We start from the raw sequence: 17,200 nt of genomic DNA on the forward strand, positions 1-17,200 counted from the left end.
GAACCCTTTCATTTTTAGGGAATTCCTAAAATTCCCTAAATTATGAATTATGGCATTATGAATCTTGGTGGGAGACAAAGCCTTCCTTCTATCGTGCAAGGTGAAAATGTCAGACACTCATTTTCTCAGCCTCCCTGTCAGGTAGGATGTGGGCACATGACACATGCTTCACCAATCAGACCCACTTGGATGGGAAATCTGGAGCTAGGATGGAGGAAAGTGGGAATCAGAAGAGACATTTTCTGGTGCAGCAGTGGTTGCGGTAGGTTTGAGTTTGCAGGGGCAATACTGCCTACAGTGCTCATGTCAGATTCCAGGATGCGGACACCCCTGGAGTGTCCTGCTAAAATCAGGTTTGTTGGTTTCCCGTGATGCCAACTAACAAACCATTTGCAGAACACATATGCTGATGGAGATGATCAGGAGGAGACATTGATGATGCTGAAGAGAAAGTAACTGCTTTAAAGGAATGTGTAGAAGGCAAGAGGGAAAGGATGCAAACTATGTCAATATCCAGGGGAAACAATTACATACATAGGCAGATACTGAACAAGGACCTGAGTACCCACCATAGGCTAAGGTAAGAAGATAGGCTAAGGTAAGAAGATAGGCTAAGGTAAGGTAAGAAAGAAAATCCCTTTCCTCTGAAAGTTAGAGTAGTGCTCCTTAGGAATTAATATGAATGTGAATCACCTGGGAACCTTGTAAAGATACAGATTCTGATTTAGTACAGGTGGAGTGAGATCTGAACTTCTGCATGTCTTTTTTTTTTTTAAGGTTTTATTTATTTGAGAGAGAGCATGAGCAGGTGGGAGGGGCAGAGGGAGAGGGAGAAGTAGGCTCCCTGCTCAGCAGGGAGCCTGACACTGGGACTCCTTCCCAGGACCCTGGGATCATAACCTTAGCCTAAGGTAGGCACTTAACCAACTGAATCACTGAAATTCTGCATTTCTAATAAACTCCCAGGTGACGCTGATGGATGTTACTCCACTGATCCTAGGACATTTTGAGTAGTAAAGCTTTAGAGGATATAAGTGATAAAAATGAAACTGAAAAAAAAAAAAGAAGATAGTAGGAAGGGAAAAATGAAGGCGGGAAAATCGGAGGGGGAGACGAACCATGCGAGATTATGGACTCTGAGAAACAAACTGAGGATTCTAGAGGGGAGGGGGGTGAGGGGATAGGTTAGCCTGGTGATGGGTATTAAAGAGGGCACGTACTGCATGGAGCACTGGGTGTTACAAACAATGAATCACAGAACACTCCATCAAAAACTAATGATGTAATGTATGGTGATTAACATAATAACATAAAATTTAAAAAAAAATGTAACTTTGGAGTCTGTGTGGCTGGGAGAATAGTTAGCCATAGAAATATCAAGGAGTATGAGGACAGAACAGATAAATTTGATTCAGGATTGAAGTTTGAGGGGCTGATGAGATCTATCCGCAAATACTTGTGTAAGAGAGATTGGGATTTGGGCGATTGATATTTAGACTTGCCAGCCTGTAAAGACATGAGGTTTGGTTAATAAATGAGAATGGAATACAGAAAGTTGTCTGTAGGTAGAAATTTGTGGAATATTTACTCCTTTTAAAGTATAAGTCAAGCAAGAAGGAGCCAAAACCATTACTGTAGTGTTTTTCACAATGTTAGAAGAAGGGAAAGAATAAAAACCAAGGACTAATAGGTTAACACCAAAACTGGGTAAAATCTTAATATTTCTTTAAATATTAGACTTCAGGATTTTAGGATTTAATTTCAAGGGATTATAGCAACTTCCAAAAAAGGGCAATAAAAGAAATAAAATTATACATGTGTTTGTTTCAAATGAACTCGTAAGTGAAACCCAATTGCTAGGTAACCTAACAAGCAAAATGCCTATTTCCCCCTCTCCGTACCAAAAACACATAAACATTTTAGAAAGAGGGACAGGAAAATGATTCACCGATAAAACTGTGTCTTGAATTTACGATTTTAAGGAAAAAGGTATGATGTAGTTTGTTTATGAAAGTTTAGCTAATGAATTCACAAGCAGATGCTTTACGTCAAAGCTGCCATTTTCAGCATAATACGCACAAATGAGGAGAATGGTTTTGACATATTATCAATATTGTAGTCTTATCAAAAGCAACATACTAGAATGCATTTGTCTAAAATGGCATTGCCTCTTAATACGATTTTGTTAAATCATAACACTTTAGGACTTTTACAGGTCCAAGCTTAGAGATGGGCTAAGAAAAGTTATTTGATGAAAGCACTTGACAGATAAAACAATTGAATTTTGTTCTGCTGACATTATGACCAGGCAATGGGCATTGGACAAATTAAGATAAACATTTTTTAAAGGCATATTCAATGGAGACCATTTTGCCCGTATCACTGACGTTATCTGAATTCTTCCAGTTGACTGGATCATGCCCAGGTCCATTTATACAATAATGGTCACTGTTTAAATTGTATTTTACAAGGTTAGTGATTATTGTGTTTACATAGAAACTTGGGTAGTTACCTGGATAATATGGCTGTTATGATAATAAAAGATCCAAATTACTTCTTTGATGACAGAATAGAGGATTTTGGTATAATATGAATGATGTCATTGGTTCATTCTCCTACTTTGGCTTTATTCAGTACCAGGGCCGGTCTACCCTATAGGCCGGCTGTCTCACAAACAGAAGTCATTTCCTCAAAGGGCTACCAGTCAGATTCAGCAGCACAGAGAAGGCCTGCTCTCCAAAATAAAACTCCCCATTCATTGGTCAGCGTCTACTGTCTTCCTTTTACTTAAGGCACTGAACCTCGAGAATCTCTTTTCTGTAATCAAATAATACAAACAAGTGGAAAGTTCTATGAGAGGACAAGGATGGACCAGCTGTTTTGCTACAGTGGGTCAAGAAAGATATGACAGACATGGACTTTTGTTTAGGTCTTGAGAGCTAGTAGAGGTAAGGTTGTGGAAAAGTGTGCCATTTGGGGCATCCTACTTCTGTGTCCTACCTCCTACATGGGGTACAGGTAGCAGAAGGGTAGAGGTTGGAAACTTTCAGCACAGAGGACAAGGTTAGAAAGATACCCATTAAAAAAGACTTAAGACTTCTGGTTCACCAGACAATAGTCAAGACCTGCAGTTCAAGTATTGGATTCAACAAATACTTATGGGGTACTTTAAGTGGTAGACATGGCCAGTGATTTTTAGCCTTACCAAAATTTATAATCAAAACACTGAAGTGGTTTTGTCTGTCACAAATACTTATTGTATTATTCTTTTCATTATTATTATTATTAATTTTAATTTTTTTATGTTCAGTTAGCCAATTCTTTTCATTTTGAGAAAAAAAATTTAAATATTTCTCCACTATTTCTAAATTCACTGCCCACTTTTTTACCTGAAGTCCATTTCTATTTATGATTACATTTAAACAATTTGGAAATGGAAAATGTGATGACCATTTTATAAAAAAAGGAAAACTGCATATAAGGCTAATTTTAAAAAAAGAGGTGAGTTATTGTGCAATGCTAAATTAATTTTTAGAATTTCATTATAAAGATACATTTGACCATGGTTAAGGACTGAATATGTATCTTCCCCAAATTCATATGTTGAAACCCTAACCACCAATATGAGGGTATTTGGAGGTGGGGTTTTGGGGAAGCATGATGGGATTGGTGTCCTTATAAGATGAAGAGACTAAAGTGCTCTCTGCCGTATGAAGATGCAGCAAGAAGGCAGTTCTGCAAGCCACAAAGAGGGTCCTCACCAATAACTGAATCTACCCTCACCTTCTTTTTGGACTTCTCCACATCCACAACTGTGAGAAATAAGTGTCTGTTTAAGCTGCCCAGTCCACAGAATTTTGTTATAGCAGCCCAAGCTAAGACAACCACCAATTAATAAAAAGTACCCTTTTATTGAGAGGTAAGACAAGTGTATTTACAATATTCAATTGTTAGATCATATAATCTGACTGTGAGTCTTTTTAAAGCAGCAGTATTCCAGAAATTACAATTTATAAGGGGAAAAGAAAAACACTGCAAGTATGTTTCTGTTACAGAAAATACATTTGAACAATGCCAGGTACACTTAAGGCTAAGTAGTATTAGACCTTTTGCTCCATCTTTATAGCAATAATCAAAGTACATTTTTGTCACAAAGACAGAAGGCTAATTTTGGAAAGAAACAATATAATGTACAGTGCTTTCTGTCAGAAGACTAATATGTTTAAAAATAGAGCCTCATCAGTGGTTCTGAGAAGAAATATACAATGCTGCCAAGCAGTCCCAAACTCACATTTGAAATTAACTGTGGACTCTTTGAAAACTGAAAACTGCTCCAGCCTCTCAATCTTACTAAGGACTGGGAGATTATCAAATCCTTTACACAACTTCTAATAACGCTTCTGCAGTAAGATTTTGAAAAAGAGATCTGTTACAGTGCAAAGAACATTTTGATAGAAATTCATGTCTACAAAGGAGTTAAATAATACAGATGTTCCTTACATTAACAGATACAGTTCTTGTTCTAAAAAGATAGAATTATCTAGCCACTGAAAATGATATGGATCAGTCAAAAATATGTATAAGAGTCCTACAGGGCAACTTGTATAAGTCGATCCCCAAAATATGTATATATTTGACACTCTCCAAATGAGGATATTACTTTTTTGAAGAACATTAGACACAACACTAGGTCTCTTATTATTCCATGAACTATTGAGGTAGGAGTCTCAGTTTGTCAATATCATCTAGTTTCACAGATTATGTCATAAGTCAAATGCCAGTACCAAAAGACAATAATCCACAAGACTGAACCATTAAACTATATACCAAGTCTTTCCTTCTTTAGACAAGCAAGGATGGGAGTTCTCTGTGCATTGAGATTTAACTAAAAATAACATAAGCTGTGATATATTTTGTAGACATGTTTGTAAATAAAAATCACAAATTTCAGTTATGATTTTGTGCATTAAAAAGCTTTGCAACTGTTAAAAAAAAAAGTAAATAGTGCAATCATCAGTGGTAAAACAAATAGTACTATGGCTGTTGACATATATTCTTACCTCTACCAAAAAAGCTGCCACCTTGGAAAACTACTAATGAAGAAACGACCCCTGTTTCTTCCTGTCAGTCAAGCATCAATGGTAGAAAAAAAACAACATATTTTTTTAGTGTCATGTTTTTAAGAAACTATAGCCCATTTAATTACAGTAAACTACCTTTAGCATGTGAATTCAGATATTTTCTCCATGAACTCAAGATGAAGAGTGATCTTATGAAGCATTCATCATGCATTTTTATGTTAGGAAAAAGCTAAAAATAAAGGAAAACTCAGCTTTCATGAAAAGCCCTTAACAAATGTAAGTTTAACCTTTTAACATGTTACATTTCAAACATTATCAATAGTTATTTAATTTGTGAAAAGCAAAATGATAAAATCACTACTAAAATTTAAAAAAAAGAAAAAAGAAAAAAGAAAAACTACACCATGACGGAAAAATCCATTTGGTTTGCATCGTTTGGTATCTTAAATAAAAGACTATTCGATGAAACAAGCATGTAACAGACTACTTCATGGTTTTTGTTAGATGCTTACATACAACAAAGGATACAGATAATTAGGTCAGATTCTCAAGAAGTATGAGTAGTTCCGGAGTGTTTAGTTATAAAGAATGACCTTTGCATAACTGACAGTGAATATCTAGTTCAGATTTTCATCCGGCTTTAAAATATTAAGAATCAGAAGAACCACAAATGTTTTATTTTAACCATATGTTTACAAAAAAAAAGTGATTCATACATCAAAACTGGGTTTTCCTTGGTTTTAATACATTAAATGACATAATCCAATCTAACTCAGGCATCACTTTCAGACACACAGTGCAACTGGAAATACTTTTGCCATTCCAGTGGATATTTCTAAAAAGCAAAGACCTATGGGTGCTCCTGCGCCTTCAAAATAAGAAGAAAAGAAACAGGCCCCACAGTTCTCCAAGGATGGCTGTGTTTTGCACGTTGTGGATAAACAATAAAAATCGCCTTCAAGAGTTTCAATAAGTATTGTAACATAGATTCATCTCCTTTAGTTTGCTTGCTGACTTCTTAGATCACTTGATTAGAAGCCTGTTCTCATTGCCTCTTTGTTAACTGCTATTGGTACTTTGTAGACTATTCGTTTTAAACTTCTGTAAAGAACATTACAAGCTATTTCACGTAATTTAATTTTGTGCTGAATATTCTTCAAAGAATTTTATAAATAATACAATATTTTAAATGAGTCTTCAATTCACTTGTTGTTATACCATATTGTTGCTTTCTCCAACTTTATCTACAAACTGCAAGGAGAAGAAAAACAGGTAATTAGAAGAAAGCCCAGATCTTTATAAAAACATTGTATCAACATTTTAAGTGTTGATTAAAAACCCAGCTTTATAAGATTTGTGGAAATTTAAGGTGTGACTGACAATGGTTAATCCAGTCCTACTCACAACAATCTCCTAACACGTAAATGTCTATAAAAAAATTTTCTTTGCTAAGGTTGTTTTTGCATGACATGTTATGCATATGACTTTAAGGGTACAACACGAGAAATGCAACACGATGAATAAAACAATTGGACAAAATGAAGTTAACACTGCTAGCTTAACAAAAAAATAAATAAATAAATAAAAAACTGAAATGTCAGCCATTCATGCATCAATGAACCCAATAAGGTATTTCAACTGACCATTACTGAGGATCTCTTCTGGGCCTATGTAGTCTTTGAACAAACAGATTGAACTCCATTAAGTTCAGTAATTAACAGCTATTGACTAAAAATACTTTAAATGTGTATTCTGGACTTCAGACTGAAAGTGGCATGGGCATTAAAAATAGATGTAATGAGGCGAGCATAAATTTATAGGTACTGAATATAAATTTTCACACACATTAATGTAAAGTTGTTATTCACTTTGGCTAGTCTACCCCAAACGTAAAGCAATCGGGCCTTCTTCAGCATTCCAGATGGTGATGCAAATATTGAAACAAAATCATTAGTGGAGATATATTAAAAGTTATATAACCCAAGTGGTCATAATACTATCAAAATCTAGCAATCATTTAACCCTTCCTTTCATTTCACTACTCACATTTTTACTGAACCATTTATTATAATGAAGTAATAATCATAGGAAACAATTTACAGCACTGGGTGTCCACTTATGCAAATACTGAAGAATCCTTAAATTAAGGACGTGAATAATGATTACACAACTGTATAACTAGAAGTTTCGATAAATTCAAAAGCCATTCTAAGTAAAAACAACATTGACTACAGTATGAGTTTGGAGATTAATGTAAATGAAATCTGAACATAACCCCCTATAAGCCCACATTCCAACATTTTATATTATTATAAATAGATGAATGGCATACCAAAACTAAAAGCTGCTTTGAAAGTACCATAGGCTCATTAGGATTTTAAGGTAAATGTACGTGGAAAGAAAGCACAACATTCTCTCTCCAAAGGTAACTTCAAACATCTAGGTTGTCTAGGTGGTAAAATTCTGAGTGTAAAACTGACTTGAGGTTGGAAATGAGATTTTGTCTTACAGCAAAACCCATTCTTCAGTGGGTAAGCCATCCTTTAGCTCTCTGAGAAACCAGTAAATGCTATGGATTATCTCTCTATAAACATCTACAAATGTCTGTAAACAACTTTAGGAAGTTGATCACCCATGTTGGAGGAACAGATTTGATGAGATCATTCAAATTGTGGAGAGAGCTGGGAACAGAATTTTATCATCTGACTTCCAGTATAATCACGCTTGATTTAATTGTCTTAATGCATGCTATTTGGTGATACAGTCTAAGAAAGAAAATATTATTAGATATAATGATGTCCTTTTTACATAATGGCTTCTAAAATTAGAAATCATATAAAAGTTAATTGAAAAGTGTCTTGAACTCTCAAAGAGAAAGGTAGCATAGCATATCAATCTGAGTTACATTTAAAAAAAATCGAGAATATTAAAAATGGATATAATGAAACAAAATTTCAGGTTTTTTACAGTTAGCAATGATTATTTTCTCTGGTATTCATGGTAACGATGATCTATGGTGATGTAATAATTTATATCATAATAAAAAACATCAATTAATCAGGTATCAATTACTTGTATTTCTAGAGGTAAAGAACATCAAAAAGTATTATTTTGATGGTTTAAAAATTTTATTTCTAATACATGATAACTTACTGATCTAATTCCAGGTAAATTCAAGAGGTATCCAAGGACTGGCACTCTTCTAATAAAGCCAATGACCACAGGAAAGAAGCCCCTAGGAAGAAGGAAAAAAGGTTCTCAGAACTTACAGATTCTTTATTACCAAAATCAACTGCTAACCAGGTAAAAAGAAAGGATCCACTTAAAATTTTGAATGTTTTAGAGACTTTAAATTTCAAATGTTACCTTTAGTGGTAATGTTTCTTACCTCTCCCCGGATATGATCTCTTTCTTAATTATACTCCTATTGTATTGTGCTTATACATCTATAACACATTACTACTATATCCTGCTGGTATCTTTATAGTCTGCTTCCCATATCAGAAATGAGAGATTCTCTAAAGCAGATTTGACACTTAATTCAGTTTTATGTCTCCCGTGAATAACAACACAGTGTTTGGCAGACAGAAGATAAAGGATATACATTTTTTGAATAAATAACATAGAATTCTCACATAGAATACTATTGTTTATTCACTTAGTAACTAGCATTTGTAAAATATTGACTGATCAAAATCTACCATAGTGTGTTCAGTACAAAATTTTCTAATGACTGTATGTACTAAAAGAATTGTCATCAAGTGGCAGTAACTATGCAGTATCAGGTTCTATGAACTAAAATGCTATATGTATGTATGTATCACTGTTTAGTTGCTAAAAATAACAGACAAAGTGCCTTAAATGCAAAGTGCCTTAAATAGAAAGACAGTGCCTTAAAATCCCAATAAAACCTACTGCATTGAAAATATAAGATAATGACCTTATTGGCAATCATCTATATTTAATAAACATTTTTATAGTTGACTGAATTAAAGAGATTCAATAAAAGATTCAATGCAAACAAAAATCCGCTTGAGAAAATTATGGTGTTTGTACTCATGCTGATGCAAATATCGGGGTTTTTATAACAGTTAATTATTTGACATACTGGTTTATTGAAAGAGAAAAAGTACAATAAAATAATTGCCTTACCTGAACAAGAGAAAGAATCCATAAATTTCAAAGATCATGCCTATCAAAGGCCAACCAATAAGGACTACAAATACTCCACCCAGGAAAAATCCTGTAGCTTTCATTTTATGTTTTTGGAAGAAGAATCTGAATGTTCTTTCTAAACCAATGACAAAAGCCAAGCCAGCCACAAATAAAACCTAGAAGAGAAAGAAAATGCGAGATAGAAAAAGTAGTTAAACATACTGCATAGATTTGAAAAGCAAGGTCAAAGCTAAATATAATAAAAAGCAGTACATCTGTCTCTTAGTGGGGGCAACTGGCTGAAGGAAACTATGATGCACGCCAAGAGGCAGAATCAAGGAGTGGACTAAGCATGCAAAAGTTGGAGCTGGATTCCACTCTTCTCAGTCCTCTTCTATCTTGATTAAATGGAGAAAAAGAGAACCAAAGAAAGATCAGATGTTACCAATGGGCATGCACATATGCAGTGGTTCTCCCAGGTAAGCAAGATGGAGAGAGCTTTAGTTAAACAGAGGAGGGGCCAGGCAAAAGAGGAAGGCTGCCCATAAACACGTCACCCGAAAGTACTCCTGGTTCTGCACACTTCACCACAGGCTATAGGAGTGCCTATGGGTGGGAGAAATACTGACATGGCCAAGCTGATAGAAGAAACCATGCAAAGCCAGGAAGAGGATTCTAGTCTTACTAATCCCAGAATCTCTGGTGGCAGCAGAAATAAAAATAAAGCCATATGTTCTCAAATATACATATATTTTGTATGTTTCCAGATAGTGAGCCAGAAATGGTCATTGATTAAAAGTTTGCTTTCCCCCCAGGTTTTATTCCCAATATCTTGCCTTTCTTTGTAACTATCTTTAATGAAAAATTTTTCACACAAGTATTGATTGAGCCTAATGGTTAAGCTTCATATTCTCAGATAGCAATGCTACTTATTTATTAATTAAAATACCAATTTTGAGGGCGCCTGGGTGGCTCGGTGGGTTGGGCATCTGCCTTTGGCTCAGGTCATGATCCCAGAGTCTTGGGATCCTCAGACTCCCTGCTCAGCCGGGAGTCTGCTTGGCCCCTCTCCCTCTGCCCTGCTCGTACGTGCTCTCTCTCTCTCAAGTAAATAAATAAATAAATAAATAAAATCTTTAAAAAAAAAATACCAATTCTGAATAGTTTTGTTAACCTTTATATTTTCTAATTTCCAATTAAAAGCTCTATGGTAATATACATTTCAAATATATTTAATATTATTCAGTAACTTTGTTGTCTTCTTAAAAGGGTTATGATTTATTTCTAGAACTCTTGCACAACCTTCACACATGGACAACAAAGTACACATTCCAAATAAACAACACATATACCTTTCTCAGCAAGCTGACTGTTAATATACAGGCATATTAAGAGGTTTAAATGGTTTTTAAAAATCTGTTTATTTTATGCTATTGAACCAAATGTTTCAAGTCATATGTTTTAAGTCAAACATATTAATAAATTTACCAAGACATGGGGACTACCAAGTCATCTATTTTGAACTCCTATCTAAAGGCAGCCTTGATTTCATCTATTGTGTATTACATATCAAACACTCAACAGAGTAGTCACTCAAAAACCTCTTTAAGTGTTTACCTTTTACTTAAACAGGGTTTTTTTTTAAATTTTTTTAAAAGATTTTATTTCTATGACAGAAAGAGAGCAAGCACAAGCAGGAGGAGAAGCAGAGGGAGAGGGAGAAGCAGGCTTCCCACTGAGCAGGGAGCCCCCGATGATGCGGGCTCGATCCCAGGAACCTGATATCGTGACCTGAGTGGAAGGCAGGTGCTTAATCAACTGAGCCACCCAGGCCTAAACAGGTTTTATTTCTGATGTAAACAGAGAAGATAATAGGAATCTTTACATGAGTAACAGTGAATTATTTCCCCCCCGATTTAAAAGCAGGCAATAATTCATTTGTAATTAAAGTTTCCTTATGAATTTAGTTAAAATATATGTTGAAAAACTTACATTTCCAATAGCCAGTAGTGCTTTGTCAAAAAAGAGAATCATTCCAAAGAACAGGAAAAACACTCCAAATCCTGTTAATCCCATTCCAATTTCTGCAATATAAGTTATATAATTAAGGGTAGAGAAAAATAAAAGTTACATTAAGATCCCGGTAAACTAAGTAAGAAAATTTTTCAGTTTTTCTTTTGGCTGATATAAGAAAATAGGTCCCCAACACTGCAGATTAATTTTATGACATTTATTAAGATCTATAATAAATTAAACTAACATCAGCAAATAACTTCAAAATTTAAAATATAAATGGAAATCTCTAATCCTTATATGAGAGATAGCACTTCTCATAAACATATGCATGATAGAGGAAGATAATCAGGATTTTAAACCTTTGATTATATATTTTTTCCCTCCCAAGAACGCCTCTGGCATCAGACATAAATATATGGGTTTTCTTTTACTATTTATCTCCTTTCATATCCTAGGACTATTATTTATATGCACAACATCTAGAGTTACTTCTTTCTCCTCTTAAATTAATTCCTTCTTTAACCCAGTGGAAATGCTACCATAGGTCAGCACAATATACTTCACTTGATGATACACTGCTTCTCACAAGGGCAATATTTTGAGAATCATGTTGTCTCCTCAAAAGTTAATTTTCAAGAGGTTAGTCATCACTTTTAACTTCTTGATGATATGAATTTATCTTCTATAAATTATCTAAACCATGAATCCATTCACACACTTAGTGTCTAAGTCCTAATATCAGCTCTCCAAAAGTTTCAAAGAACAGTTTTACTTAATATTTTAATATGCTGGGGTTTTACTCTTTTCATTCAAAAACAAAGAACAGTTGATCAACTCCTAGATGCCAGCATCTCTTCTAGGTACCAAGTGTACGGTGGTGAATGAAGTGTAAGCATTGAAGTTTATGTTCATCCTTATATAAAACTCGTAATTTTATTACCTTTACATTCTCTTGGTCTTATCTTTTTAGTCTGAGGATTCTTAACTTCTGTTAGTGCTAAAAGCATAAGCCACTAAGTCACCTCTTTGATTATTTTAGTTTTGCTTTCAGGAAATACTTACCAATCCTTATTTTACCCAGATACATACTATCTGCATGAAATAATGAAACAAGAGCAGAAACCACCATATTTTTGGAAACCCAATTCTAAATACACTATTAATGATTTCTGATCTGTTACTTAACTTTTTGGCCTCGGCTCCAGAAAGCCAAAACCTAGGTCACAGCTACTTAAAAAAAATTTTTAAGCCTTGTAAAATGTTCTGATGAGTTGAAAACTTCTATCATATATTTTTCTACATCTCCCACCTCCTCAATTTACAGTTAACTATTGCCTTCCATTCCAACTACCTTTTTCCCCAAAGTTAGTCTAAAAGAATTCAGGTCCTGGCATATAAATATACATTAGTGTATTCCACAGACACAAAATCCTATGAAAATGTGAGGCTAATACTTTCATCCCTTAAGAGACTTGACCAAAATAACTGTTTAGCTGTCAGACATAATTTCCTAGAGGAAAGTATGGACAAAAGAACAAGCAAAATTCCATTGTATAACTATTTAGTAGTTAGGATTTAGTCACTGGCAGTTGAGTGATTTGAATATGACTAATTTCTACCTTTTCATAAATTATCCTAATGATTACATAAAAATTTTGAGGTTTTTTTTAAGATTTTATTTATTCGAGAGAGAGAGACAGCGCGGGTGGGTGGAGAGGCGGAGGGAGAGGGAGAGCAAAGAATCTCAAGCAGGCTCCGTGCTGACTGGGGAGGCGGAAGAAGGGCTCAATCTTATGACCCTGAGATCATGACCTGAGCTGAAATCAAGAGTTGCACTGGCCACCCAGGCACCCCCAAAATTTTGAGATGTTTGTTCATCAGAAGGAAATTATATGGAAGTACACTTACTATGTACTGAGAATTTGCCATGAATTATCCATTATGGGGTGCTTTACATACCTTATATAACTTAATCCTTCCCATACTACTGCAAGCTAGGTGTGATTACATCCTTTTAGAGATGGAGGAAATTGAGGTTTAGAGAAACGACTTTGCTTAGAGTCACACTTCTGGTTAAGCATTTGAACTCAGTCCCTGTGCTTAACTACTACATCATATTGCTTTCTACAGGATTTTTTTTTTTCAGGTTAAATATGTTTGATTAAATGAAACTCAAGGACACTGGAGCATACTGAACTTCTGGGGGAAGTATCTTTAGGATCAAGTTTAATGGGTTAGCATCAAGTTTAATGGGTTAGTTTCTCATCTAACAACTAAGTAGGTGTTAGTAGAAGTATTAAAAATTGACTGCAGTGAAAAAAGACAGTATCTGGATATGGTTTCACATTCACTGAAATGTTTAACCAAACTGTGAGGTGAAAAGTAGCACCAGCCCAATATTTCACAGACTCAAGAGATTCGTAACTTACCCTTGCTCACAGAATCAGCAAATGTATGTATGTGTGTGCGGTGGAGGGGGGGCCCACAGGCGGTTGGGCAAGAAGAGTGGTGGTTGTGGGGAGTCAGGCTAGAATTCAAACTCAGTTTTTGGACTCCGCAACTTACAACTGTAACATGGGCACCAAAACATTTGGACTATTTCATCCAGTGTAAACCTAGGAGGAGACAGTTGCCTGTAACATATTTGCCAGAACTGGCACTGGCATGATGTTGCCAACTATTTCCCGGCCTAAGTGGGCCAAAAGTCTCTCACTGGCCTCACTGTGTCCTTTCTCATCTCCCGAATTCCCATCTTCCCTGTGCCTAAGCATTCATAAGCTCTCTGGTTAATAAAGCCCTACACAGAGCTGCCCGCTCACCACCGGAATCATACCCAGTAAAATAAATTTATCTTTCTCTGGTGCAACTATCCAATCTGCATTCCTCTTGCCTACGTATGTGGGTTTTTTTTTTTTTTTTCCAAAGAACAATCTGATAAAAGCAGTTCAATAAAATTTGTCTAAAATGAAAAAAAAAAACTTTTTGTGGAAATTTTACAAGGAAAGATGCTTAATCCAATAGCAATCACTATTAGCATTTTGATATCTTAGTTGAAAATTTTAATATTAGTTTTCTCTCTCCTACTGTACCTTTTAAAAAACAGAAAATTTCATAATAAAGAACTCAACGGAATATCAACCAAGTTGAACAACTCAACTGAACATCATGGTAGGATTTCAGGCAATGTGACATAATGAAGTAAAGATCTAGAGGCAGCATGGGAACTACCCTACTCTGTTCCCCTCAATAAATCTTGTGTTTTTATGGAGGGGGGTGGGAAGAGTGCTATTACAGAACCCCTTAAAACAATCATGAATTGCTTTTTTATTCTGTTCAGTGCTTGGTCACCCTCTCCCAGAATCAGAATCCCAGAATAATCTTGGCAAATCACTTGAATGATGGCCAATTTCTATAGTTAAACACACACACAAACACCATTTGAAATCCAAAGAGCTTTTGTTTCACTAACCATTTTGTGTTCCAATCCACTGTCCTACCTAAAACATTTGGCAAATGAGCAACGAAGAATATAATTTCATCTTCTTCATCAATTTAATGAAGGAGAATGATCCCTATTCTGCCCATATTCCAACTCAATCCCCTTGTTCTGCATTTTGGAAGAATGTAAATCAGGCACTTGTCCCTATAAGAAGTCTTCAATAGAAGAAAATCTCTATGCAAAGGATAAATAGTTCAGATTTTTAATCTATGTAATAATTAGACTTAGATAGAAAGGAGAAGTAATAATCCTTCACAGTTAGAAAAGCTGTGTAGAGATTAAGTACTTTCTCTAATTAGTAGAATTAGAAACAAATTCTAGCAATTTAGGTACACAATTCTAATTTTCTTGGACAACCTAATTTTAAGTTTGGGATTCAATCAAGAGGAACAGAACACTATCACAAAGACAAGAGACTCTGAATATCCTACACAATCTCTCAAAAAAAAAAATCAATGCATAATTCTGTAGGATAAATTATCTACTGTTGTATCTATTCTTGCTATGAAAGAACTACATCATTCTAAGACAGATCTCAAATAAAATTTATATCCAGTTTTCTTAGTAGGGTACAGTGAACACAAAAGTTTCTGAGCCAGCAGACCTGGGATCAAGCCTTCTTTCTGTCACTTTCTTTATAACCACACATTGAGTTTCTTTCGAGCCTCTTTTAATTTATAAAAGAGATATACTTCTCCCTGCCTTATAGGGCTCTTATAAAAATTCAGTGTAATTATTTATATGAAGGTACTTGGTAAAATGAAAGAAGATGCCTTTATACAATTGCTAGTTTCTATTATAACAGTTAAAAAAAAAAAAAAAGGACTTTATGTGTCTTCTGATCAGAACAGGCCAATAGACCAAAATGGGTACCCTTCCTGGGCCAGTGCAGGTGGCTCCAAGGTGCAGACCCATCCAACCACAGGAAGAAGAGCCTGATTGGGGTGGTAGTGTATATAGAAGACCTTAGAAGTTCTGTCAAGTTCAAGTCCAGCCATGACTTCAAACCTTAAGACTCCACTTTAAAATAGGGCATTTAAAATGAAATTCTATTTTTAATAGACTGTTTAGTTCTTAAAATCTTGAAAATCAAAGTGAAGCAGAATAAGAAACGAAGATCATAGCGGATAAAGCAAAGTGAGACAAAAAGACTATCATGACCATTAAAAGATAAGACCCACAGGGTTGGGCAGATATGTAAATACGAATATGATTAAGGTTGACAAAAAGGGTAAAAAAAGTAGGAGTGTTATAATGAAAGAGAAAAGGAAACAGATAGCAATGCTAACCTTAGACATAAGCTAGGCCTGGAGAACTCTGTGGTAGGCAGAAAGAGATGCTAAAATAATAAAACAGGCCACAAAGCACATTATACAATATTAAGGAAAGAAATCGTTTAACTGAACACAAGGTGGCTTTTTACTCCTGCGGAAACATTAGGTGGTAGAAAAGTGAAGTTTCAAAGAATCTTTGGAAGGTCATTTCCAGAGGTGGCAAAAAGGCGAAATATTCAAAATATTTAAGTGTAAGCATATTTAAAAAAACAAAAAAACAAAAAAAACCCCAAAACCTGTAATAGATGACACTTAAAATATCGCTTCCCAAACAACCGGCCAGTAACTTGTAGAGGACCCCAAGTTTGTCATGTGCACAAACATCCCCAAGGGTGAACCACGGGCACCGCGCATCAAACTTTCTCTTGTGGCCACCTGCAGGAACAAAGCGCCCTTCTTACTGTGAGTGGGAGCGGCGAGACCCTGGCGCAAGACAGACACTCAGCAAAGACTTCCCCCTCCCCAGATCGGGCGTCTCCCCAGATCCTACTGACCCTCTTCCCAATCCAGGTCTGCCACTGCAAATCCAGCTCCCGCCCCCTCAAGGCAGCCCTCCGCGCCCCGCATCCCTAGCTCAGTCCCGCAGGCCGCCGCCCCCAACGCGTAGCTTCATTCATTGACCGGGACAGAGGGGCGGGCGAGATGAGCTCGAGCAACAGTGTGCGAGGATCCAGGTGGGGATCCCGGGGCGAGTGCTTACTCTGGGTGTCTGTTAAGGAGATCATGGCTGCAGTAGTGAGGGCAGCGGCGACAGCACCTCGGGGCGCCCAGGGCGTGAAGCAAAGTCGGGAGAAAAGAAGCCGGGAAACAGCCTAGGGGAGAGCCGCCACGTCTTCCGGAAACACGCAGCGGCCCCTACCCCAGCTTCAAGACCGCTTCCCATTGGCTAATCCAGCCCCCAATATCAACCAGTCACCCGTAGTCTTGTTCGGTGACGCACATCGTGGCCACACCCCTTCACCAATTAGAGAAGGGTGTTACTTGCAATTGGTTGAGGAGACTTAACCGGAAGGGCGGATGCTCGCGGCTGGAGAAAAAGGAAAGACTGGTGGCGGGAAGTTTTCATTGGAGAGCGGCTGAAAACTGTAAGTAGTTGTCTCGATGGCCGGCGCTTT

The 17,200-nt window shown here is 36.2% G+C and overlaps 2 protein-coding genes across 2 annotated transcripts in view; one reads left to right on the forward strand and one right to left on the reverse strand.

The window, feature by feature from the left end:
• Positions 1 to 3,895: 3,895 nt before the first annotated feature.
• Positions 3,896 to 16,922, reverse strand: GOLT1B (golgi transport 1B). Its single transcript, XM_021690587.2, has 5 exons — positions 16,786 to 16,922; positions 11,229 to 11,320; positions 9,234 to 9,412; positions 8,235 to 8,316; positions 3,896 to 6,332 (listed from the first exon to the last, which is right to left on the reverse strand). The coding sequence occupies exons 1-5, from the start codon at positions 16,808 to 16,810 to the stop codon at positions 6,294 to 6,296; spliced, it is 417 nt and encodes a 138-aa protein (XP_021546262.1). The 5' UTR covers positions 16,811 to 16,922; the 3' UTR covers positions 3,896 to 6,293.
• Positions 16,923 to 17,123: 201 nt separating this feature from the next.
• Positions 17,124 to 17,200, forward strand: part of RECQL (RecQ like helicase) — a 53,027-nt gene continuing 52,950 nt past the window's right edge. Inside the window, exon 1 of the mRNA XM_021690510.2 lies at positions 17,124 to 17,170. The gene's annotated coding sequence lies outside the window, so the exon portion shown is untranslated. The remainder of the gene's footprint in view (positions 17,171 to 17,200) is intronic.

This window comes from Neomonachus schauinslandi, chromosome 5 (assembly GCF_002201575.2).
Source record: "Neomonachus schauinslandi chromosome 5, ASM220157v2, whole genome shotgun sequence".
Classification (NCBI taxonomy): Eukaryota; Metazoa; Chordata; class Mammalia; order Carnivora; family Phocidae; genus Neomonachus; species Neomonachus schauinslandi.

Coding starts and splice junctions, on each gene's coding strand:
- GOLT1B (XM_021690587.2), bottom strand. CDS start 16,810: ATGATCTCCTTAACAGACACCCAGA. Junction 11,321..16,785: donor CTCCTTAACAGACACCCAGA/GTAAGCACTCGC, acceptor CTTATATTGCAG/AAATTGGAATGGGATTAACA. Junction 8,317..9,233: donor GGATTCTTTCTCTTGTTCAG/GTAAGGCAATTA, acceptor CCTTCTTCCTAG/GGGCTTCTTTCCTGTGGTCA.